The sequence below is a fragment of the Pelmatolapia mariae genome, linkage group LG5, assembly GCF_036321145.2.
Source record: "Pelmatolapia mariae isolate MD_Pm_ZW linkage group LG5, Pm_UMD_F_2, whole genome shotgun sequence".
NCBI lineage: Eukaryota > Metazoa > Chordata > Actinopteri > Cichliformes > Cichlidae > Pelmatolapia > Pelmatolapia mariae.
This window is the reverse complement of record NC_086231.1, coordinates 26,906,780-26,932,669: the sequence shown is the minus strand read 5'-3', so window position 1 is coordinate 26,932,669 and position 25,890 is coordinate 26,906,780. Positions and strand designations below refer to the sequence as shown.

Here is a 25,890-nt window from a genome sequence, read left to right as displayed (position 1 = left end):
TAATTTCTGTGAAAGCATGTCTGCTTGTTGGCCACAGGGTGTCAGCCTCTTTCCCAGGAGAAACTGATTTCTCTCAAACCTCAAGGAAATTCATAACCCTTTATAGCATGACAGTTACTCAGACGTAATGCATATTCTGAAAAATCATTTCTATCATTAAGCTATTTAGCAATGATCCCAAGGGACACAGACACAATTTGTAAGATTTCACTAAATGTTCCTTTAAAAAGAAAGAATTGCACTGAGTGGTCACTGTTGGGTAAACTTTATTAACAAAAATACAGTTATTTAAAAAAATGTGCATGCAAATTACTTAAGGCGAAATAGTAAAAATCAGACATTGTGGTGTCAGAATTGCATAGGTAGTAGGTGCAGTGTGAATGACTTTGGAATTTGACCCCTCTTGTTATAAAACCCTTCCAGCTAGTGGTTTCAGAGCTTTGATGTCAGTCTGTCGCAGAATTCAAAGTCCTTGACCGCGAGGGCAGCGTCCCGAGCTAAAGGGGCAGGCAGAGTCAGGGAACAGTCGCTATCAACATACTTCCCGGTTACACCCTCCAGCTCCTCTGCTACAGCACAATAGATTGTGCTCACTGCCCCTGCTTCTGGTGACTGAAAGGGAGATTAGGAAGGTGGAGAGGAAACATGAAAATGAAGGTCCACAAACATCCTTAGAGCTACAAATATGCAGCTGGAAAACATGTAATCCCAGCCCTGTTTTGTGCCTAGTAGAGCCAGTTGTTGAGCACTGGATGACACTACATATACAAGTCACAGATGAATAACTTTCCCTTACAATATATTGTAAGGTAAAGTTAGGGGTGCAAGTATTTGGACTTCTATAATTCTGCCTCTATACACCACCACAGTGAATGCTAAGTCAATGTCCGACTGAAGTATTAATTCAAGGGGGTGAAAATCCTTGGACATTACCAAATGCACCAAATACTGCACTGGGTAGGCTCTTTAGAGGTTTTCTGGCAAAGCCACATTTGGCCTCGCTAAAAGCTACCAGTGGTTTGTATTGTGCTGTAAACGTTCTGTATTTCCATTCCAGGTGTCTCTTGATTGTAGACTTTGACAATGATAGGCAAATGTAAAAGTCTGCACTTCAGTCACTTCAGTTGTTTAATATGAAATCTATTTTGGCGATTGAGAGAGGTAAAGTTACAAAATTGGTGTCATTGTTCAAAAACTTGTGGACCTAACTGTAGTTTTCTTTTCCCACTTTGCAGCAGATTATCCCATGTTTAAAATGTCAATATAAATGCGAGAACAGATGTATACATCTGAGAGGCAAATGAAAATGAAAGAGATGAGGATACAACCACAAGGGAAAAAAAAGCAAAGAATAAGAACAAAGGATTCCTAAGATTCCTACAGCAGGAAAGCTTCATTTTATACTTAACCACAGATATGTGAAATGTTTTAGCGCTTGAACTTGTTCTTCTAGTTTTAGCAGTTTGGTTTGTGCCATCATTGAAACAGTCTGGATTTGGTATCTTATTTAAGTTTGGTTGCCTGTTTCAACTTACCTTGAAAAAGAAAAACCCAATGAGGTTGAAAATCCAACGGACCCAAAACGAATAGTGTCTCATTACTTCTGTCATCACAATACCGGGGTGGACGGAGTTTGCAGTTACATCTATGTAATGACAAAAGTACAACAAAAAACAAAAACAACACTGAGACAGTCACTGAAAAGGTAAGCACTGAGGGTTTGATAGGATGTTGAGAAATTAATTTTATCCTAAGTATTAGAGGCTGGAGCGGGTGAAGCAGGTGGAGCTGGCCTGTTTTTGATGGTACAAACTGAAGTTCACGTGCGGACCTATATGAGACTTTTTCTGTAATGAAATAACATCATCCAACAAGTCAACGTTCAGCCTCTAATCATTGCTAGAGATTGACTTTCAGCATGATGCAAAAACTGAAAATGAAAGTTTAATTTGCAATACTTTCTAGAATCTAGAATCTCTCAGTATTTTACCAGCATATTTTATGAATATTCAAGGCCAGTTTCATCTTTCAGATTTCTTAGAAAAACAGACAAACTACTGTATAATGTATGGGGCAAACAATACAAATACAGAGAGGAGTAGGAAGCCCAGTAAAGACAAACAATGGTCCTATGAGAATAATTTTTAAAGACTGATCATCATCAGAGTGCATTATTATTTAAATCACATAAAGCCGCGGCTTATGTGTATTTTTAAATCTGAATGTGATCATCATCCATCTTTTGTTACTGCTTCTTATTTTGTCATTTATTTTCTTTCAGTGCTGTTCCAATGGGAGAGATCACTCCTGTACATTCATAATATTTGCTTTCCTGTAGCCTACCTGTGCCTTTTAGTCTGCGTGCTAGCTCGCTGGTACAGATGACATTGTGCAGCTTAGTGTTGTTGTAGACTTGATCCATGCGATAGGTCAGGTTCTTGCCGTGAAAATGATTAAAGTCCACTTTACCCCTCTTGTGGTTGACTGAGCTGACGTTGACGATACGGGATGGAGACGAACTCTTTATCAGGTCTGGAAAGAATATGAAACACGTTGTGGCAGGAAGGATACGATGAGAAGAGGAGACACCAAAAAAGGCAGATATTTAGGATGACCTGACAATTGCAGGCAGTAGTGTATTATGCATTTCGTTTTCTCAACACAGTACATCCGCTGTGTTAAATAGACCCCACAGTCTTACCCAGCAGCAGGTTGGTGAGAAGAAAAGGTCCCAGGTGGTTAGTAGCAAAAGATTCGTCAAATCCGTCTTTGGTTATGTTCCTTGGTAAACCTGATTGATAAAGAGTTAAATCCCTAGAATTAAAAGTTGATCTAAAAGTTGATGTCATAAATCAGACTAGGTTTTTTAAGCTTGATGTCTAGCACAAGGCCAGCTAGACATCAAGCTCTCTGATACTCTGTGTGGTGTTTTAGTACAAAACAACTTCAGAAAGTTGGAACACTGCTTACATAATGCAATGATTTACAAATCTCCGCTTTGTTTGGCAATGGAACATAGAACATAGTGGTGCTAAAAAGAAACAGTTGAAGGAACATTATGCAGCTTATTAGTTTAACTGGCAACAGGTCAATAACATGAATGGGAATAAAAATAGCATCTTAAAGAGGCAGAGTTTCTCAGAAGTAAAGATGGGAAGTGTTGAAAATATTTGGCATATCATGAAATGAAAAATACTATAAGATTATTAGCAGCTAGAATACTTTATCAGACAAGAATGGGACAACATTCCTTGCCCAAAAGTCCAGCAGCTCCTCAGTTTGATGTATTCGATGTTCCCAGACATTTACAGACTGTTGTTAAAAGAAGAGGGGATGGTACCCCCCCCCCGGTACTTTAAATGTTTACGCTTTCTATCTTCTAAAATAAAATATTGGTTTATGAGATTTGCAAATCATTGCACTGTGTTTTATTTACATTTTACACAGCATTCCAACTTTTCAGAATTGTACTTCTAAATATTTGTGTTGCTGCCCTGCAAAGTCTGCCATACAAATTCGAGATCGGGGATGTCAAATTGATTTTAGATCGTGGGACACATATGTGCCACTTTAATCGTAAGCGACCATCAAAACTCCCCTTTATGCCAGTGTAAAGTAGTTCAACTGCACATTTAATCTCTGAGATATGGCAATATAAGAAAAAGAAGTGCTATTTAAACACCATGTCTCAGTTTGCTTTACATAAAAAAGAAATCCTACTGTAGTAAAAGAAAGAAATCTGTCAGCACAATTCTTTGAGTTGTAATGTAAAGTAATGTGTAAAATTACAGAAAAAGTTCTGGTAGCCCATTGTCTAAACTGTCCAGTAATTATAAAGCAGAAAGCTTTTGTTAATTCACAGACATTTATCATATTTTATTTATCCATTTTACTGCGGACACACAAAATTGTATAGCTGTGAAAAAGAAACAGGAGCTTTTCTGTGATTTATTGTTTATCTATTACTTTATTACTTTGGTGTGGTATGAATGGCTGTGGGGGAGATCTTTGTCAGGAGGACAATGTGTAAAATTGATGAAAATACAGTTTAGGTGCAAAATATATGCCCTCCTTCAAATTTTCCAAAGACATCCAGCAGACCTGGTTGGAGTCTTTGTTGGGCCGATTTTGGCTTCCGGGCCTTATGTTTGGCACCCTGTTCTAGATTATTTAGCTATTGCGAAGCGCTGCTTTCTGTATCCAGTCACGACAATGATCCATTTGTTTAGGCCCCTGATTTCTGTGTGCATCTCCTCAATCCCTGCTGTCATGTTTGATGAAATTGTTGTTCAATGATTAACTCACTAAACAAAAAAACCCCAAACAGACATGTTTTTGTGTGTTTTTGTTGTTGTTGTTATGCAGAGCTGGCTTTTAATTTTCAACAAATTAAATTGAATATACTCCCTGGCCAGCTGATGTGTTTTACATTAGAACAAGCCTTACTTGCTGTTTGCTCGCCAACTTTAGTAGAACTGCGTTTTCATTGATAATTTATAATAGCTAGCTTTTTTTGCTACATCTCACAACATTGTGTGTTAGTTTACTATTTTAACACAAAATGTCCAAATGAAACGCTCAAATTGTCCCAAATTCTTCCAGGTTTGACCTTGTGATGTACAACAGTGTTGCTTTTATCTTGTAAAAATGTTGACATTAACATTTAAAAATTTGATTTTTCTTTCCATATTTGAATATATTTTTCCCAAACAGTTTCAAATAAAATAAGAAATGTAATTCATTTGCCTATTTCTAGTTTGTGTGTATGTGCTCATCTTCATCTAGTTATGAGCAGTAAGCGTGATTTGGTGGTTGTGTTGGAATCCTCGGACCGGCTCTGCTTGTATCACCTGATACTGCAGCATTGTTGACGAGGATGTGCAGCGCCTCCTCCTCTTTAAGAATCCTCTCAGCAAATGCTCGGACAGAGTCCATACTGGAAAGGTCCACCAGACGCAGATGTACATCCAAGTTTCCTGTTTTTTCCCTAATTTCGTTAAGTGCTGCTGTGCCCTTTGCCTCGCTTCGACAAGCCAAGATAACACGAGCCCCACGACGTGCAAAGTCCAGGGCAATGAACTTTCCAATCCCTAGCAGAGTGGAACAAAACAAAATATTACTTGTTGAAATATGCTTAAATAACAGATTAATCAAAAGACAGATTTGCATAAGGTCTAAAGCCTAAAACAAACGTTATGATTTCATTCTAAGTTTAAGGAGTTTTCACATTATCTGGGCATTTGTTTTGTGTTTGCTTGCAGATATGCAGCTTAAGCAGACTGAAGCAGATCTTTATTGCTCAGAAACTGTGACATGTTTTATACACACATATATGTATGTATATCGCATATTAGTGGTTTTAAAACATATACCCAAATAGGCGAAGACCCAAATCTTTCTAAAAAAAAAAAAAAAAAAAAAAAAAAAAAAAAAAAAAGCGAGGATGAAAGTGAGGGCAAACTACTAAAAGATAGTTGTTCTTATCTCACTCACTGAGGGAAGGTTAACTGATATTATGAAATGATGCAATCTTTAAACAGTTCTCCATTACAACCAAACCCCTTTAACATTTAGAACTGAAAGGAAAATATTTCCTCTCCTAAAAATGTGTTTTTAATGAGGAGTCGCAGCCTGAGCTTCATCCCAGAGAAGTCCTCATCTGAAGCAGGTCCAGTGTCCATGATAAGGACACGATATTAATGTATGTAACCATAAAATGGCTCTAAAAATGTGTTTATAAGCTGAAGATGAAAGCAAGACTTTAGGCTCTAAATGCTTTGGAGCCTCTCACTATCTGCACACTGAGGTCTGCAGGATCTTTTAGGAATGTTTAGGATGCTCTCAAACAGTTTTGTTTGAGAGCATCATGTCAGGTTTTTGTTGCAACTAAATTCAACTTTATTATTTCTATAGTTCCATTTCACAACAACAGTCATCTCAAGGCAATTTGAACTGATCCTGGAGTGTCGAAAGAATCCCCAACAATAACACAACCACCTCCGAGCAAGAAGTTGGCAACAGTGGGAAGGAAAAACCTCGTTTTATTAGGAAACCTTTGGCAGAACCAGGTTCTGAGAGCTAGCTGCTGCATCACGTTGAGGGTGAAAGGAAAGAGGAGAGAGCAGAGAGAAATAGATAATATGTAAACTATGGGAGAGGAAGTTACAGAGTTCAAGGTCGCCTGATCCAGCCCTAACGATAAACAAGGTCGCCTGATCCAGCCCTAACGATAAACTTTATCAAAAAGGAAAGTTTTAAGCATAATTGTAAAAGCAGAGAGCGTCTGTTTCTCAAATGCAAACTTGCAATTGGTTTCATAGTAGAGGTCTTTAAGACCTGCAATTTGGATCCATTATCAATTTGTGTAATTCTACACAAATTGATGTAGTAATTCTACATTACTACACAAATTCTACTCTTTATTAAGAGAACATTACAGGACAATTACATCCCACAGTTTAGAATCCCCAATTAGTGTAAATCAGCATAAAAGAAACTAGGCTTATAACACTAACACTAATCTTGTCATGATCCTGGATCATAAACCCAGAGTTTTGTGGACTTTGTTGGGTCATTTATTGTTATATTTGATTTTCATGCATTTGGATTTTTTAGATTTTAGCTTCTGTTCATTTCCATTTGAATTCTTGTTAGCGTCGATTTAGTGTAGTTGCTTATGTGATTTTTCCCCCCAGCTTTCTTCCCTCCATGTCATTCTATGTCAAGTCTGTGTGTGTTAGTGTCACATCTGTCTATTTAGGTGATGACGTCCTATTTTTTGGTAACTGGTTGTGTTCTTTGTCTTTTTATACATAATTAATTTAAGCTGTTTCACATTCCCCACCTGTTTCCCATGACTACCGTCAATGTGTCTTCGTATAAACAATCCCACATGTGTTTCACTGTATTGCCTGGATACTGTTACTTTGTAAATGGGACATTTTAGTTTCTATTCTGTGTTTTTGTTCAGACGTTCTTCAACTGAGATATGTGGCTTGCGTTTTGTTTTAGATTTGGTCTCGGCATTCTGCATTTTGGGTCTTCGCTTTACACACTCTAAATCACGTTTTAATCAAGTCCCAAATCTTACGGTTTCCCACAACTCTCACTTTCCATGAACGTCTGGTTGGTGGATGACTTTGATGTTCCGGTCAGGAACTGTGGAGCTGAATTAACTCTTCTTTTGCTGGATGATCCACTGCAGCTTATGGGCAAACTTGTTTTATTAAGCAACATTTTTTTGTCATCTTCATGCACATGTTATCATCTGGAATAATTTACAAACGGGCCTCAATTTCGACACCACATATGCTGAACACATGTGTGCTGAGAGGATTTTTAAAAAGGTACACACTCAGTGAGATATCTTCCTTTGAAGTCATTTAAATTAGCAGCAATGAAAACTTCAGAAAGTCAAATCTAAACCACAAACACTTCCACATTTCCACTAATTGTCATTTGCTTTCAATTATTCATCATAGAGAGTGTATCAGTGTAGCAGACACACACACACACACACCTTTGCTAGCTCTATATTTACATTGTGTGGAATCAGTTTGTTTAAATTTAATTAAACACACTTTAGTCAGAAATAAGTTTTTTATTAAATTAAGTCATAAGCAACGCTACATCAGGTAATAATTGTCATCAGTAACTTTGATTTAGAGACTCCTATAATGACCAAAATTACAAAAACCACAAATAATACAGTGAGTCTTTCCCACTGTGTCTGATTGTTTATCTGACAGTCTGGTATTATTACCTTCGCTGCACTGAACTAAATATTCTACCTCTACCTCGGTCTTTTACTGTGGTCACAGTAGCATTCGATCATTCCAAAGAGCTACAAAAGCACCTTTAACAGTGACGTTGTCTTTGGGTCACTTTGTAAGTGCAAATTCAGAGTAAAACTGTTGGATAGACTTAATAAGCAAGTTATTTATATCACATCTCCCAGTTCACGAAGCGAATATTACTGTCTTCAGTGGTTTTACTTATTCCCACTCTCTTACTCCCGCATAACTGGAAAATGTGTTTTAATTCCTCAGAAGCCGGAAGATGGGTGTTTAAGTATACACATATTTGTATATACACAGAGATAATCCAGTGTGTTAGACTGAAATGGTTGCAGTCTTTTCTGTGTTTCTACTCTCTTTCTACTTTGAAATTGTTCTACTGTGTTTCTTTGACTGTATTCTAAAAAAAAAAAAGCCAAAACAAAAAAATCCCCAAACATATTTGGGTAATGGTAAAAAATGAGGCTGTTGATAATCAGACATTTCCCAGAATTTTTTAGCTCTTTGTGGAATAATCTTGTTGTTGCACACATACACCTTTATGCCTGACAGACTGTGTTGTCTTTGGCATTTGTTTGTGTACATTTAACCAAAGAAATGGTAACAGATTATAGGTTTTTTGCAACAGGCTCCTAGTAACAAAGTGCATAAAGTTACAATTTAACCCTCATCCTAGTGAAATATTTAACAGGCATAGACTACCAACTGCATAAACTTCCTTGGGACGTCAAGAGTAAATTACCCTAAGAACAATAGCAAATAATATATAATAGCGTTTTCTTTTAAAATGACTGTACTCCCCTTGATACTGCGTGATGCTTTTAGTTTAACATCCATGCCAAACATTAAGTGAAGAAATCCATCTTAAGACTGCGTAGGGAGATGGATACTTTTGATTGAGGTCCTCAGGGACCCCACGATACAAATATTGTGGGGTCTATTAAAGTAGAAATGAGAAAACAGTGATGTGAGCACTCCAGACTGACAAAGTCATAAAACATTTGGATGTGTCATGACCTCTGGGTTATTGATCCAGGATTTTGAACTCAAAACACAATGCTCTGGATCATTGCCCCAGGGCATTGTGTTTTTATTCCCTTGTGTTTCCAAATCCTGTGTTTGGGTCCTACTCTTGCCACAAGGCTATACATCAAGCCTTAGAATGACAGGAAAAACAACTGAGATATAATGACAAAAAACAAACAAACAAACAAACCAGAAAGAAAAACCAAACAAACTGCAAGGTCCTTTTGACATTTGTACAAACAATTGAAAACCAAAGAGTAAGCAACCATGCTCAACATGAATGTTCAGGGTGCTTACTCAAATATTAGGTGATGTGCTGGGCATGAAAATCCAAAGCATCAAACATTTTGACGGCACATAAAAGGTGTGTAGCTAACATTGAATGTCTCCTTCCTAATCATTGTTGCCTCTACCTCCTACATTTTTACTATGCTGGTTTTAGTGCTTCTCCTATTCTCTAAACAACTCTGTTACCTTTAGATTTAATAAAGGCGCAAGAAGTCATAGGTTAGATCAGATCTTCCCAAAGTGTGGGGCCCGCCCCCTAGGGGGGGCACAAAGCGACATGAAAAGGAAAAAACAAAACAAAAAAAACAAAACGCTTGGACACTGCTAGCACGGGGCGCCTCCACAAACGCAAATCAGGAGATGAAGCATCGCTGAATATGTTTCCAAACCAACTTCATTCTAAGCCAAAGACTAGAAAATATGGTGAAGCATATCTGCCCTTTGGTTTCACCTGCACAAGTGCCAAGGTAGGTCTCCCTGCATAATTGGTTTCCCCTTCGTCGGGAGCACGCGCTGGGTTCTTCAAATCACGGACAAAAAGTAGGCTATCCCACATTCTTGATTTTTAGTTCACAAACACTTGTTGTAATGACTAACTACTCCTGACATGTTGGAGATGTTAGCTCTTTATACAGTAAAGTTACAGTGGGATACAAATAATATCAGGCTGATCCTGCCACAATCACGGACAAACAGTATCCTACAGTTGTTTATGTTTATGAACCCATTTTGCAGAGGGATTGAAAAATGTATTGATAGCAATGTTGAATATTATTACACAGGAAAAAAACACCTACATGTAAAATAATCACACCGTGACGCCTCTGCCTTTCTAAATGGAGGGACAGTAACTGCGTGTGTATGTAAGCGTGTAAAACCTGCAGATAGAGACAAAATACTGTTAATCTGACTATCTGCCATTCTGCAATTCATCTCATGTAAACAATAACGTGCGAACAGCGTGACGTGAAAAAAGGCACATACCTTTGATGTTGCTTGATTTAAAAAAATCTCCGTTTTCGGTGATTCGAAACGCCGTTTACGTGTGGACGAGGGGGGGGGGGAACATTTTTCCTATAAACAAAGGGGGGCCCAGCAAAAAAAGTTTGGGAACCACTGGGTTAGATTATTAGAGTCCCTGAATAAATGTTTAATGTAGGTGAAATTTTAGATGACCCTTTGTTGAACACCCTTTGATCTGGAGTAATAAAAGGAATTTTTAGAATTTTTTTTAACTTCCAAGTAAACAATTAACATGCTTCAAGGTCACCTTATCTATATTAGTGCAGCACTGCAACTCCCGAAGAATGAGATTTAGTATTTTAGGTTTAGAATAACTTTAAAATAGATGCATATACAGTTAAGCCCAAAATTATTCATACCCCTGGCAAATTTTGACTTAAAGTTACTTTTATTCAACTAGCAAGTTATTTTTTGACTGGAAATGACACAGGCGTCTCACAAAAGATAATGAGATGATGTACAAGACGCATCATTGTGGAAAAAAAATATTTCTCAGCTTTTATTTACATTTGAGCAAAAAGTATCATGTCCAGAATTATTCATACCCTTCACAAACTGTCACAGTCTCTGGGAAAATCCAAAGTTCCATCCATTCCAAATAGTCAAAGCTGTTCTAAAGCATCCTAATTACCCTGATTAATTGGAAATAGCTGTTTTGATCAACTCAACGGGTGAAAAACAGCAGCTCTCTGCAGGTGGTTTGTGGACATTCATGGCTAAGACAAAGGAACTCAGTGAGGACCTGCAGCTGTGCATTGTGGCTGCTCACAAGTGAGGAATGGGCTACAAGGCCATATCCAAATGTTTTCAAGTTCCAGTGGCCACAGTGCAAAGTATTATTAAAAAATACAAGATGTTCCGCACTGTGGAAAATCTCAGAGGACGTTGTCGGAAGCCAAAAGTGAAACCTGTGCTGGCCAGGAGACTAGTGAGAGAGGTGAAAAAGAATCCAAGGATCACCACCAAGGCCATTCTGGTGAATCTGGGCTCTGCTGGTGGCAATGTCTCAAGCCAGACAGTCCAACGGACACTGTTGGGTTCCACGGATGCAGACCAAGGAAAACGCCACTTCTCCAGGCACTTCTAAGGCATGCAAAAGCTCATTTGGCCTTTGCAAATGCTCATCTGGACAAAGAAGAAGGTTTCTGGTCTTCAGTGTTATGGTCAGATGAAACAAAAATTGAATTATTTGGTCACAATGATGTTGCCTTCATTGTGATCATTTGGCATAAAAATGGAGAAGCCTTCAACCCAAAGAACACCATCCCCACTGTCAAACATGGTGGTGGGAACCTAATGCTTTGGGGGTGTTTTTCAGCCAATGGACCATGGAACCTAATCACAGTAAACAGCACCATGAAAAAAGAGCAATACATGAAGATTCTCAACAACAACATCAGGCAGTCTGCAGAAAAACTTGGCCTTGGGAACCAGTGGACATTTTAGCACGACAATGACCCAAAACATACAGCAAACGTGGTGAAGAAATGGTTAGCAGACAACAACATTAACGTTTTGCAGTGGCCTAGCCAGAGTCCTGACTTGAATCCAATTGAGAATCTGTGGAGGGAGCTAAAGATCAGGGTGATGGCAAGAAGACCCTCCAACCTGAAAGATTTGGAGCTCATTGCTAAAGATGAATGGGCAAAAATGCCTGTGGAGACATGCAAAAAGCTGGTCTGCAATTATAGGAAGCGTTTGATTGCTGTAATAGCCAATAAAGGCTTTTTTCTATTGATTATTGAGAAGGGTATGAATAATTCTGGACATGATACTTTTTGCTAAAATATAAATAAAACCTGAGAAATATTTTTTTCCACAATGATGCCTCTTGTACATCGTCTTATTATCTTTGGGGAGACACCTGTGTCATTTCTGCTCAAAAAAGAACTTGCTTATTGAACAAAAGTAACTTTAAGTCAATATTTGGCAGGGGTATGAATAATTATGGGCTTAACTGTAGATAGATGCATAGATCATGGTACTGGTCATGATGAACAGCAATGGGAACTATATTCTAAGACCACAAAAGCCTCCTAATAACTTCAAACAGCAGGGATAATGAATGCACACATGTAAGTCTGAGAGCTGAGAGGAATGAAAGCTGGAGTTAGAACCACTCCATTTTACCACAGAGTTTTGCCTCGATTTAAGTCGTGGTCATGCAGAATCTCTGACAGATTTTTACACGATCTTAAACATCAAAGCATGTCGGCCGCTTTTCAGTGTAATTTTTTTTTCTTTTTTTTTGAAGTGCAACAAATACAGCCTCTCTTCATGTTCTTGCTGCTACCTTGTTATTTCCTGTAATTCCTGTAAATGAGACCCTCAATTTAGTGATGACACACCCTGGGATCACAATTGGTGGATAACCCTTCATAGCCATGGAATGTGAAGCCCCCCCCCCCCCCCCCCCCCCCAAACACACACACACACACACACACACACACACACACACACACAAAATAAATAAAAAAATAAAATAACCCCCAAGCCCCCCAAACAAACAAACAAACAACAGAAAGACCGCAAGAATTCAGAATTTTAACACCAAACTACGCCTGCAGCTCTGTGATAGTGGCTCTTAATATTCAACCAACCTGTATTGGCTCCCGTCACTATGGCAGTCTTCCCTGTCAGCCGCACGGCGCAGGCTTGTGGATTCCAGCGGTTTCTCATCTGCAGGCGCACAACAGCAGCCAGCAGCGCCGTCGAAACAGCCCAGAATGGGTGATAGAAGAAACCCAGCCAAGCCATCATCCTGCCGATGAGTCTAACGTCCGCGGGAAAGAAATAGACTGCTTTCCCTCCTCTCACCGCTTTAAGTAGGCGTGTTATGATTCAACTATCCAAGCACGTGGTTTAATCTTATATCGGAAGAGGAGCTGAAGTTGTTTTGTTTTTTGTTCCTTGCACAGTCTAGCTTTTGTTGTCGTCTCTCTATAAACTTTGGAGATTTGTAAGAGCAGAAAAATGCGACCCGTGATCCAGCGGTCAGGTTTAGTCTGCAGAGCTAGCTCAGAAAATACATTTAAACAGACAGCCTCTTTATCCATATTCAAACCATCTGGGCTGGTGAACGACGGAAGTGTTTATTTATTCAAATTAAGCTTGATTTTTTTGGAGCCCTGATCGACATGGAGTGGGGATCTCACCTGTCTGCAGAATAAAAGACAAGTAAGCAAAAGTTCAAGCATATGGATGTAATTGCTCTACCAGCTAGGATCAGATATCAGCAGTTTTAATGGAACACATTAAAGCTGAACACATGGTCCTATCCATAGCTCTTCCATATGTTCCATGAGCTAACATCAGTGAGAACAAATTCATGACCCACTTTAAATCATACACATTTGGCATTAGGTACACTTTCTTTTTAACAAGTTGTTTTGGGTCATTGCAAAGATGGTCCCAGACAAATATTTTAATTATAATTTTGCAGTAACTGAACCAACATAGGGATGCAAGGTCATTCAACTGGAGCAGGGCTGGCAAATTCCTTTTACATCTTGGTGGGCCTCATACAGCCCACTTTGATATTAAGCATACCGAACCAGCGAAACTCCAATTTCTGTCAGTGTAAATACACATTTACTCTAAGGAGCTTGGAAGGAAAGTGACTGGACTTCTTTATGTTTTGTGAAACCAAGCTCCTTAGACTACCATGAGCAGAATGACTGAGTATGTAGAAGATAGAAATGTGCATAGTAGATAGTGAAAAAAACTCTTTTCTCTTTATTAGTAGCAAACACTCAAAAACCTATGAAAATACAGTTAAAAGTCCAAAATCAGTGCATTCCTTTACACTGGGGTCTTTTCCCTTTCCTTTTGCCTTGTGTTTGACATTCCTGGTTCGGAGGAAGTGGGATATGCAGTTTGATTACCATGGCAGATGAGATGTTTCACTGCCCAAACTGCTGATTTTAGCTAATTCAATGTCATGTAATTTTGTTACAAAAGTGCAACATTTAATGGAATCTGGTGTAATGAAATTTACTTGATTGTTAATAGCAAGTCCAGGGGTGCTTTTTTGCCTCTTTTTGTCTAACCTATGGGTTTTATTAGGGCCCGAGCACCAAGAGTGCGAAGGCCCTATTGTATCTGCTCTGTTTCTTCTTATTATTATTCAGGTAAAACAAGGGCCTTTTTGAGGGCTTTAACATGCTCAAAAACTCATGAAATTTTGCACACGTGTCAGGTCTGGTGAAAAATTTCGTATTTTAAAGGTTTTACATATGAGCATTGGAAAATGGCTCTGGAGCGCCACCTATGCGTTGTTAAATGCAACCCTAGGAACACATAGTTTGAGCTACATGAATGAAATTTGGCCCACACGTGTATCATGCTGAGACAAACAAAAAAGTCAGTGGGACCATTGATGTACACCCAACAGGAAGTCTGCCATTTTGGATTGAAGGTGACATTTTGGCTGTGATTTTGCCATTTCCAGGCCTTGTACTTTTGCGAACTCCTCCTTGGGATTCGATTGTATAAGCTTCATATTTGGTCAGTGTCAACTACACACCTGGGCCATATTAAATTGCAGAGCTTTTGAGTTTTCGGACAAGGGTGTGGCCGTGGCGCCACGGCAAATTTTGATCATTCGCCATGAAAATCTTATTTGCTCTCATTTCCATATAAATTGTCCGATCTGGACCAAACATCTGACATATGATAAGACTCTGCCCCTGAACATATTTCACTTGCCATATTTGACAATGGCGATAGCGCCACCTAGTGGGAACAGGAAATGTCATGTTTTACACTTTGAGGTATAGTATAGACGTCGGTGAACCATGTAGCCTCAAATTTCTCCAGGAAAGCATTAAGGAGTTGGTCTTGGCAATACATGGAAAACTGTGAGTTTTTGCGAACTGGCATGACCCCAGCAGGATGGCGAACATTGATGTCTCGCCGTGAAGAACGAAATTGCCATAACTCAAAGAAATCCAGTCTGATCATTACCAAACTTTACAGACATGATTACGTAGCCATCCTGAAGAGATTGATATGCCCATTGTCAGGAATACGCAGAGCACCATCTAGTGGGAACAGGAGATGTCATGTCTTTCACTTTGATATACTGATTTTCACAGGTTCATCAGGTCCACCTCAAAGGGAATATTAACATCAGTCCCTCATGATGTTTTCGTGACAAAAATTGTGAGTTTAAACTGAACAGCACACCCTGGTGGCAAGGCGGTTCACCATGAAAGATGAAGTGGCTGTTGAGGGGCTTGGAAAGTTTAAAAACTCTTGAAATTTGGCCCACACCTCCAATGTGATGAAGGTTTTCTAGTTATGTGATCATTTTCATGGAATATTGCAAAATGGCTCCACAGCGCCCCCTGCAAAATTTAAAAACATCAGCCCCTGCTCCGTGTTTCATCTATGAGTCTGAAACCTGGTAAGCTTATGTAGGGTACCAAGATGTACAAAAAAGTCTCTTGAAACAATATCCCAAATCCAACAGGAAGTCAGGCATTTTAAAATTAATGTGTAATTTTGGCGACATCCCCTCTTCAGGGGCCTCGTACTTTGACGAACTCCTCCAAGGGATTTCATCAGATTGACACGATCTCCAGTGCATGAAATCTAAAGACCTTTGTGATGTTAAATTGTGAAGCATTTTACGTTTAGGTAAACGGGGTGGTCATGGCGGCACGTGGAGTTTTAATCACTTGCCAAAAAGCAGTAATCTGCTGTCACTCAAAAACACAATGTCCAATCTCTCCCAAACTTCACAGGCATGAGTCGAGAGTCAAGCTTGGAAATGTTTGATAAGTGATTTGTCAGTAATGGTTAGAGCGCCACCTAGTGGGACGACTATAATCATTGAACGAGATGAAATTTTAGCAGGTGGTTCTACGCATGAATTTGATCAATGTAATAACATGAGATCGAAAATGCTGGGTGTAGGTGTTGGGCGTGGCTCGACGCGACGGGGTGCGAGTGCCCTCATAACGCTGCTTGCAGCTTTAATTGAAATTGCTTTTCAATGAACTTTTTTCTGCAATTTGAAGCTACACTTGAGTGGTTTTAATGTATCCTTTAGAGAATAAATTTGATCTTCACCTCCAATTTTTGACACAACTGTTGACATGAAAATCAAAAACACACAAAAAGGAAAAATACTGTGGCCCTGAGAGGCCAAACAGACTGCAACCTAAGAAAACATAAGCAAATAGAAAAACAGCGCAAAAGCACACACAATACAACAGAACACAAAGTAACTAAAGTTACAATTTAACCCTAATCCTACTGAAATATTTAACAGCCATAGACTACCAACTGCATAAACTCCCTCAGGATGCCAAGAGTAAATTACCCTAGGAACAACAGCAAACAATAGATAATAGCAAAAACAGCATTTTCTTTTAAATTTACTCCCTACTTCCCTTGATACTGTGTGATGCTTTAGTTTAACACACATGCCAAGTAAATGGCCTGTAATTGTATAGCGCTTTACTTAGTCCCTATGGACCCCACTACATTCAGTCATCCACCCATTCACACACATTCATACACTGGTGATGGCAAGCTACATTGTAGCCACAGCTGCCCTGGGGCGCGCTGACAGAGGCGAGGCTGCCGGACACTGGCGCCACCGGGCCCTCTGACCACCACCAGTTTGGCAATGGGTGAAGTGTTTTGCCCAAGGACACAACGACCGAGACTGTTGGAGCCAGGGCTCGAACCGACAACCATCCGATTAACAAGACGAACTGCCAACGCTTGAGCCACGATCGCCCCAGTGAAGAAATCACTTTGCATGTGTCCTCAGGGTCCTCAGGGACCCCAAAATATATATATATTTTTTAAAACACTGATTAAAGCAGAAATGAGAAAACAATGACGATGTGTGATGTGTGATCACCCCAGATTAACAAAGTCATAAAACATCTGGATGTGTCATCTTGTTGTTGCCATCACAACAAAATGGAAGTGTTTCTGGGGACTCAGTAACTTGACTGACCAGATGGGGAAGTGACAAGTTAACAGTAAACAACTAATAACAAACATGTATTATATGAATAATGTGAATAAAATAAAACATTTCACCTTTACAACATGGTCCTTTTTATGTTTTGGCGCCAATTGCCAAAAGTGATTGCCAGTATTGAAACTGCTATGAATAACTTGTTGGCGTATCATTTGTGAAACATGTCAAACGTATCCCTCATGAATGATATCAAGTCATTTTGTGCCACAACCAACATCCCTGTTACAAGTTAGAAGCTATAGTCCATTTTTTGCAAGGTAACTTTTATATATCCTTTATTTATCCAGTTAAAACGTTTCATTGACATTAAAAAGTATCTTTATCAGTAATCTGGCCAAGACTATAACAGAAATTGCAAAAAACATAACTATAGTTCTATAAAGAAGCCAAGAAGGACTGGACTGGTTATAATGTAGGCACATAAAATGTGTCATAAAATGACACAATGTCATAAACATACTTGAAAAACAGCTGATTTTTGAATTTCATATATAACCCCTTTGTAAATCCAGTTTATTGCACATAAAAAGCCACATAGAAACACTGGAAATCAACTTTTGGCAGATGATCACTTTTTGGAACAACGCCGGTCTATAGGCGGGATCCTTTGAAGACCGCAAAGGCCACAAGTTAGAGGCTGGATGGTCTAGCCAATGATGCGCTCTCCAGTTTGCATGGCAACCATGACACCAGCCGCTAGAAATATTTATACAGCATTGTTTGACAGAAATGAAGAGAAAATCTTAATTTTATCTTATTTTTACTTTTACTACAATTTCTCATTGGTATGTGATGAAAGTAATTTTAAGTAAACGACAGTGAGCTAATATTCTTCATGAGACTAATGTCCATCACACTTTGGTAATATAATGTAAATATAATATGTCCAACATTAAATTTATTGTATTAATAAATATAAATTAAAAAAATAAAACATTACAGCAGTGACATTTACCTTCTTTATATCTTCTTCGTCTCAAAGACACATATCTTTTACACTGTATATAAGGATGCATTATCTATGTAAGAGACAAATACTGTTCTTTATTTTGGCACCACTACATTTGTCTGAAAGCTTACTTATATGGGTAAAAAGAAAATTTACAAGCTGTAAATTGCATGTTTCTGATAAAATAAGTAGACTCGTATATTAAATATTCCTTTAATGGGTGAGAAAAATCATGCCATATCATAACTGTCTTAATTCATTTAGAAGAGATGAAAAATGAACCTTAAACAGGATGATTTTTGCTAAACGAGTCTGACAGGAGTGGACAGAGATGATACAAACACATAAAATCCTTATAAAATATGATGTAACACTATAAATCACCTTACCTCAAAATATATGCTGGTGTTTTCTTAAGTCACAGTCTGTTTAGCCTCTCAGTGCCACTGTAAAAAAAAAACCCAAGAGCTATTAAATATTTAAACATTAGCTCACTAAGATATTCTACAATAAAGTGTACCAATGCAGAGACATTATAAGGATTAACTTTGTCTTATTTTGAGGGCTGCAGCCATTAATTATTTTAGTAATCGAGTATTCTATCAATTATTCCATTGATTAATCAAGGAATCTGATAAGAAAATGCCTTTGTTTTATTAATGTGCAATAATAAATATTCAAAAGAGAAAAAATAGGTCTTTCAGAATGAACTACTCATTGGTTTCTATTTTGGGAATTGCATTTTTTTTTTAAAGTTTAACTGCATATACAACATCTGTCAAATTAATTTTTTTAAAGAAAAAATGTTCTTAAATTCCAAATGAAATAAATAATCTCAAGTACAGCCAAGTACATGGTCTAGTAAGTAAGTAAGTAAGTAAGTAAGTAAAGTTTTATTTATATAGCACCTTTATGAATAAAGATCACAAAGTGCTTCACACAGAGATAACGAATTATAAAACAAAAACAGACAAAAGTTAACGCAATGCAATTCTAAAAAGATGTGTTTTTAGTTGTTTTTTAAAAGAGACTACTGAGTCCACAGATTTTATGCTCAGTGGGAGAGAGTTGCACAATCTGGGAGCCAGTCTTTTCTGCCCATGTGTTCCCTCTGTGTAAGTCCGCGTTTCTTAGTCTGCGTCTTTGTGAATTGTTTTCTGTTTTATTTTGAAGGGTTATGCCTTATGTCAGTGTGTCTAGCTTCGCTCCCCCTGTCTAGTTAGCCCTAATCTCTCCCAGTTGTGTCTCCCGTCTGTTTTCCATTCCCTGATTACTCCCCTGTGTTTGACTTTGCTCTCTGTCGTGTCGTACCCTCAGATTGTGCCTGTGTGTTTCTGTTTTCAGCGGTCTGTGTTCAGTTCATGTTTTGTTTATCGCCAGCAATAAAGCTATGGTTTTCAGTTGCAATTTGAGTCCTGCTTTTGGATCCTCACCTCCGCCTGCCCACACACAGAGCCCTGACACAATCTGCAGACAACCCATGCCCCCCTTTAGACTCACCCCTGTTTGTTGCAGGTGTCGCGGGCCACAGTGATAGAAAGTGGGCTAATTTAAACATGTTATCAGACTAAATTAACAGTTCATCTGCATATTATCAGTATTTCTTTTTAAAAACCAGGACCTGCCTGGGCTTATTGTTGTCAAAATTTGTATTCACATACATGCTTTTATCATCGAGTTATTCGAATTATGCAATGAATCATTGCAGCCCTAAACTATAAACAACATTAGTCAGGCTGAGTGCACATTTAAGCATACTAAGATTGAATAAACGTAGCATTGTTTTCAAAGATCAAAGACATTACAATTAACTTTTCAGGGAACATGAACATAAAATTTCATGGCAATCCACACTGTCACGTCATTTACTACAGGTTTGGTTAGGTTGTGTATGACTGTGTGAGCAAGCTGTGCGCTGAATTGCCCTTTTTTGTGCGATCAATAAAATAAACAAATCTGAAACAGCTGAAATCAATAAATACGACATTTATACTGAAGTAACCAGTATTGGTGAAAATCAGATTTTGCAGCTGGAAATTGTTTGTGTGTATTGATCAACTTTTATCACCTACAAACTTCCAAAGTTGTAGCCATCGTAATCTACTTTTCAGTTTTTGTTGTTGTGTTTCTTTTGCTTATTTAGGGGAGAAAAAGCATGTATGGACTTTGCAATGCTACTGTGAAGTCCAGATAGTGTGTTACTGTAGCAGCCTTGCTTCAATCAATAGTTTATGCTGTTTTGAACCCACTTCAGTAATGTAAGGTGCAAAGTGTAAGTGTAGATGTAAAGTGCATTTCATATAATCAGAAGTATACAGAACATGCACAGAACAACATGGAACAATTAAACAAAGTCTACATAATAATTTCAAGGTAGCTTTTTGTTGCTGTAAAAGCCATAAATAATAATATAAAAAATAAAGAAATTAAAAACATCTCATTCAGCCTTTTAGTAGGTTAACTTGTAATGAGTTTCAGTTCTGAATAAAGTACTCCACAGATGTATTTAAAGTGTTTTTATTATGACAAATCTGACAGATAATCAAGCACTGCAGGGTGTGTGTCACTGTATCTTTGGCCATTTCCAGGAGGAGGGGAGAGAAGAAGGGGGTGGAGGCGGGTGAGAGTGTGCTGAAGCCTTTAAATTGTGGACAACTTCCAATGGATGTGAGTGACAAAGAGAGACTGAGAAACACAATTAGGTAAGTGAGTGGAAAAGCGGGAATTTTTGAGGTCAGGAGACAAAAAGTTGGCCTTGTTCGCAAAGTACTGTGTGCCATGAGAGACACTTCACAAATTTTTCAACCTTTTTTTTCTCGTTCAAAAAGGGAAAAAAATCCTGAGGTTGAAAGGAGAGAAGAAGAGGAAGAAAAAGTAGAAGAAGAAGAAATGAAGGACTTGGCGCAGTCAGTAAAACCCGGGGTGTTTCAGCAGAGGGGAGGTAAAGTAACTCGACCCAAAGTTTGGCTAAAGAATGAACTCATTCGTGTGGGACTTGCTGAATCACTTAGCACATATGTCATGATGGTAAGAATACAGTATTATAACAAGATTTCTGAAGTGTCATATGCTTTCAAATAATAATATGTAATATCTAATTAAAAACTGTAAAAGCACCTCTCAAATCCATGATTCCGCTGACATTTTCACTTTTCATTTATCGGGCCTTCTTTCTGTTTAGAACGTAATTGCTTATCTGTAGCACCCATATGCTATTAATCATTAATGTTGTGCTCTTTATCCTGATAAGTTGCAACATTCTCCCAAATACACACACATAAGCTCTATTAACAGTCACATTCTCAGGTTCAGTGAATGAACCCGAGAATCTAGTATTATTATAGAGTAATAGTCAGGCAGCGAGCCAGCTGAAGAGGTTTCCAGAAGTCACACGTCAGCTGTCAGCTGTCAGCTGTTACAATAAACCTTATACTTAGAAGCCTGGAAGAAAAAAACACGTGGTGATAACATGATGAACATGGGAAGCATAAATGCCTGAATGTGAGCACAAAAGAACTGCACTTACTGTGTTTGTAATTAGGAATCCTGACATAAACAAAATACTCGTGACTTTGTTGGAGGAACCACACTTTTCCTGTTTCCTGAGTGAACGGCTACAGTTTTTCAGTGTCAGCATTTTTTTACCCTGATAACACAGCCTCTTGTACTGAGTTAAAAGCAAGATAATTCAATAGTGTGGTGTCTTTTACATTTGTGCAGTACCATAATTAAAATGAAAATTAATTGCGCAACTCAGCCTTTTAACTTTTAAGTAAGAAAGAAAATGTATGTTTAAAACTAAAGTACTTCTAGAAATAATTAAAACAAAAAACAAAAAAAACCCTCCCAAAAAACTCAACTGGCTTTTTGCTACTTACCTCCGTCAGAGAGGTTATTCTTTTGGTAGCATTTGTGTGCGTGTCAATCTGTCTATAAGCAAGACAGCTCAATTCTGATAACACTTTCTAGGCGTGTAGATAAGGTCATGTTAACATACCATTAAAATTTGGCTTACATTCACTGAAGCCTTCTAGGAGAATTAAATTATTCATCGGTTGAAAATTTACAAAAAAACCTTATAACTTAGAAACTATGACGCTTACAAGTGTGGTGTGTATTGTGAACATATAGAAAGCACCGTATAAAGTTTTAAAAGATGTGAGAACAAAAATGTGTGTGAACAAAGAAAATAAAATGAATGTAGAAATAATATACTATTCTCTTAAAAGTAAATTCTGCCCAGAGAGTGAGCTGCGTTGTGGAGGTTTAAACTCTCGGAGTGCTTCTTGTTTACATCCAGTGCATCTGGAAAGTATTCACAGCGCTTCCACATTTTTGTCATGTTACAGTGATGTTCCAAAATGGATTCAATTCATTTTTCACCTAAAAAATTCAAAAAACAATACTACATAATGACAAAGGTAAAAAAAAACTCGAAATGTTTATAAATATATTAAAAATAAAAAAAGCAAAACTATAACATGTACATAAGTAATCACCATATTTGTCGTGACACTCAAAATTGAGTGTCTACTGAGTCTCTGATGTTCCACTGGTGTTTCGACAACTTCCACCTGTGGTAAAGTCAGCCAACTGGACAGGATTTGGAGAGGCACACACCTGTTTGTCTGAGGTCCCATAGTTGACAGTGCATGTCAGAGCAAAAACCAAGCCATGATGTCCAAGAAATTGTCTGGAGACCTCTGAGACACGACAGTTTCAAGGCACAGAGCCTCAATTATCTGGCTCCAGCTTATTCCATTTTGGAATAGCCGTAGTTAGGAAGCTAATGAAGAACCCAGTGGTCACTCTGACAGAGCTCCAGTGTTGCTCTGTAGAGACAGGAAAACCTTTCAGAAGTACAACCATTTCTGTAGCACTTCACCAATCAGGCCAGTGTGGTAGTAACCAGACAGAAGCTACTTCTCAGTAAAAGTCAAATGACAGCCCACCTGGGTTACGCCAAAAAGCACCTGAAGGACTCTCATACCATGAGAAACCAAATCCTCTGGTCTGATGAAATAAAATTTGAACTCTGTAGTAAAATGGTGGCAGCATCATGCTGTGGGATGTTTTTCAGCAGCAGGAACTTGAATGAATGAATGCGCAATATACAGAGACATCCTGGATGATAATGTGCTCCCACGAGCTCTGGACTTTGGATTGGGCGAAGCAGCTCTCTTCCAACAGGACAACGACCCTAAGCACAAAGCCAAGATGACAAAGGAGCGGCTTTGGCACAGCTCTGCGAATGTCCTTAAGCAGCCCAGCCAGAGGGAAGGAACCTGTCTGAAAATGACTGTAGAGCCTCTCAAGCTCCACCAAGTTGAATGAGGAGTGCTGGTTCACCAAAAACAAAAGGCTTGAGGCTGTAATTGCAGCCAAAGGTGCTTCAACAAAATATTTTGCAAAGGCTGTGAATACTTTCTGGATGCACACTGTATATTTGTTGAGTGGTCTTCCCTACATCATATCAAACTGGTGCACAGGATTTTTTATTTTTTGTTAGACAATTCCATTGCTGGAGAGGGAAAAGCTCTACAGGAAATTATGTTTTTGTTGCTTCAAGACTGTAACTGTGGTCCAACTCCTCGCATCCTGGCAGCATTCGGTGTAGTGGTGGTTGATACACTGACATTCATATAAATCTGCAGTGCAAGGAGTAGGAGAATCATGTGATGAGCTGATATCTTGTCATATGTCAAAAAGACAAGGAGCTCAGGATGAGTTTGTTTTATAGCCAAATATTTACAGTAAATTGAGATATTTTACAGGTGTTTTACAATCATTACTATTAGATTTAAAGTGGCAGAATAACAGCAACCAAACAGCTGACAGTGTTATACTATAAGATTTAGTTTTTACAGTGAGAAACTGCTGTTGTAGATTACAAAAGAATCTGGCTGCCAGCACTTTATCATAGTTTGCCTCAAACATTGCTTACATTGTGAAATAAGCTTCCTGGAAAGTATTTCTTGTAATCTATTTCTGTGTTTGGCTGTATAAATTATATATGGGTTCTCTTTGTTTCCAGTCATTGGGCTTGGGGTCTGTGGCCCAGGTAGTGACCGGTCAGGGAGCTTTTGGACAGTACCTCAGCATCAACCTAGGTTTTGGACTGGCTGTTGCCATGGGGTCTCATGTTGGAGGGAAGATCTCGGGTATGAAAGCTGATGACATCAAAACCTATGAAATGCTTTCCAATTGTTGTTCAGCAGTCATATTTTGCTCTTTTGATCTGTTTCAGGGGCTCATATGAACGGAGCCGTATCATTCACAATGTGTGTGTTTCGCCGCCTCCCGTGGAAGATGCTACCTCTTTATATTTCAGCACAGCTATTGGGGTCATTTCTTGCAGCAGGGACAATTTATGCTGTCTACTATGGTGAGGAAACGCAAAAGTATGTGTTAAAAAAAAACTAGGTATCTAGGTCACTTTAAGGTTCAAGAACAAAGAAGCAAAGTCTCAGGAAATCGGCTCATGCATGATTTAAATTTAAAGCTTATCTGATGTTTTTTCTGCATCTACACATCTGGAACACATTATGAAGAGGCCCACCATGCTGTACTGCACCATCACGTGTCCTAAGCGGCAAACCTCCTAGAAAAAGTATTATAAAAACCACATGGAAAACAACTCATACAGATCTGGAGGCACTGTTACTGAAGTTATTGTGTTTTTTGTACCAAAAAACACCCACCAGTATTGCTGCGATTTCTTGGAGTCACACAACTATCACGATTTATCTGTTTCACACGTTTGCAGAAGCCATTCATGACTACTGTAGAGGAAACCTGACTGTGACTGGTGAGAAGGCCACAGCTGGTATCTTTGCCACCTATCCTGCTCCATACCTCTCTCTGATAGCTGGATTTTTTGACCAGGTAGCACTGAAAGTCAACTAAAGCTTCATAGTTACAACTCTCCATCATCAGACATAATCAACATGAATGATTTCCTTACTTCATAAACTTCATTTATGAAGTTTACATTATACGGTGCTTTCTATATGTTCCTTACATCTTACTGGATGGCTTTCTACACGGTTATCTTTCCGGACTGATGTTTTTGTTCTATGTGTGTGTCTGGGGAAGGTATTTGGCACAGCGATGCTACTACTGTGCCTTATGGCTCTATCCGACCAGAAGAACAAACCAGCGCCAGCAGGAAGTGAGCCTGCATTTGTGGGTTTCCTGGTGCTTCTCATTGGCATTTCTTTGGGTAGCAACAGTGGTTATGCCATCAACCCCACCAGAGACATAGCACCCAGGGTTTTCACTGCCATGGCAGGCTGGGGATCTGATGTGTTCAGGTATACAAAAAGGCCATATCATTTTCTTTTGCTTTTTCCACCTTAATCAAGGATTAGTCAAGAATAAAAACCCCCAACTACTTTTCATTATTAATTAACTATTTACTTTTTTGTGGTTTGCTGCCTTTATCTGTGTAGGGCTGGAAATGGATGGTGGTGGGTGCCTCTAGTTGCCCCCCCTATTGGAGGAGTCCTTGGAGCAGGGCTATACAAGGCTGTTGTGGAACTGCATCACCCACACCTCTCTGAAGCGGGTGGAGAGATGGTTGAAGAAGCTGTCCCTCTGGATAAAGAGATAAATACCATTGAAAATATGTGTGTGTGACACCCTAGCTAAGTTGACAGCTAAGTGAATAGCTCTATGAAGGTGCAACATTCAATGAAGGTAAAGGGTTAAAAAGCCCAAAACTAACTTGTTAGATGGGAGACAGAAGATGATTAGCAAACAGGGAGTGAAATAAAGATTTGTTTAAATCAAAAATGCTCACCGTG

At 38.7% G+C, this 25,890-nt stretch overlaps 2 protein-coding genes across 2 annotated transcripts; one reads left to right on the top strand and one right to left on the bottom strand.

Annotated features, from left to right (window-relative positions):
* Window positions 1-249: 249 nt before the first annotated feature.
* Window positions 250-13,024, bottom strand: zgc:64106 (uncharacterized protein LOC393348 homolog). Its single transcript, XM_063473140.1, has 6 exons — window positions 12,734-13,024; window positions 4,851-5,090; window positions 2,702-2,791; window positions 2,344-2,532; window positions 1,536-1,645; window positions 250-612 (listed from the first exon to the last, which is right to left on the bottom strand). Exons 1-6 carry the CDS (start codon window positions 12,891-12,893, stop codon window positions 433-435), a joined length of 969 nt encoding a protein of 322 aa, XP_063329210.1. The 5' UTR covers window positions 12,894-13,024; the 3' UTR covers window positions 250-432.
* A 7,643-nt stretch (window positions 13,025-20,667) lies between these two features.
* Window positions 20,668-25,733, top strand: aqp7 (aquaporin 7). Its single transcript, XM_063474524.1, has 7 exons — window positions 20,668-20,787; window positions 20,914-21,112; window positions 24,120-24,246; window positions 24,333-24,470; window positions 24,852-24,970; window positions 25,181-25,398; window positions 25,537-25,733. The coding sequence occupies exons 1-7, from the start codon at window positions 20,747-20,749 to the stop codon at window positions 25,721-25,723; spliced, it is 1,029 nt and encodes a 342-aa protein (XP_063330594.1). The 5' UTR covers window positions 20,668-20,746; the 3' UTR covers window positions 25,724-25,733.
* Window positions 25,734-25,890: the final 157 nt, after the last annotated feature.

Coding starts and splice junctions, on each gene's coding strand:
- zgc:64106 (XM_063473140.1), bottom strand. CDS start 12,893: ATGATGGCTTGGCTGGGTTTCTTCTATCACCCATTCTGGGCTGTTTCG. Junction 5,091..12,733: donor AGTGACGGGAGCCAATACAG/GTTGGTTGAATA, acceptor CCACTCTGCTAG/GGATTGGAAAGTTCATTGCC. Junction 2,533..2,701: donor TCTCACCAACCTGCTGCTGG/GTAAGACTGTGG, acceptor TATTCTTTCCAG/ACCTGATAAAGAGTTCGTCT.
- aqp7 (XM_063474524.1), top strand. CDS start 20,747: ATGGATGTGAGTGACAAAGAGAGACTGAGAAACACAATTAG. Junction 20,788..20,913: donor AGACTGAGAAACACAATTAG/GTAAGTGAGTGG, acceptor TCGTTCAAAAAG/GGAAAAAAATCCTGAGGTTG. Junction 24,971..25,180: donor TAGCTGGATTTTTTGACCAG/GTAGCACTGAAA, acceptor TGTCTGGGGAAG/GTATTTGGCACAGCGATGCT.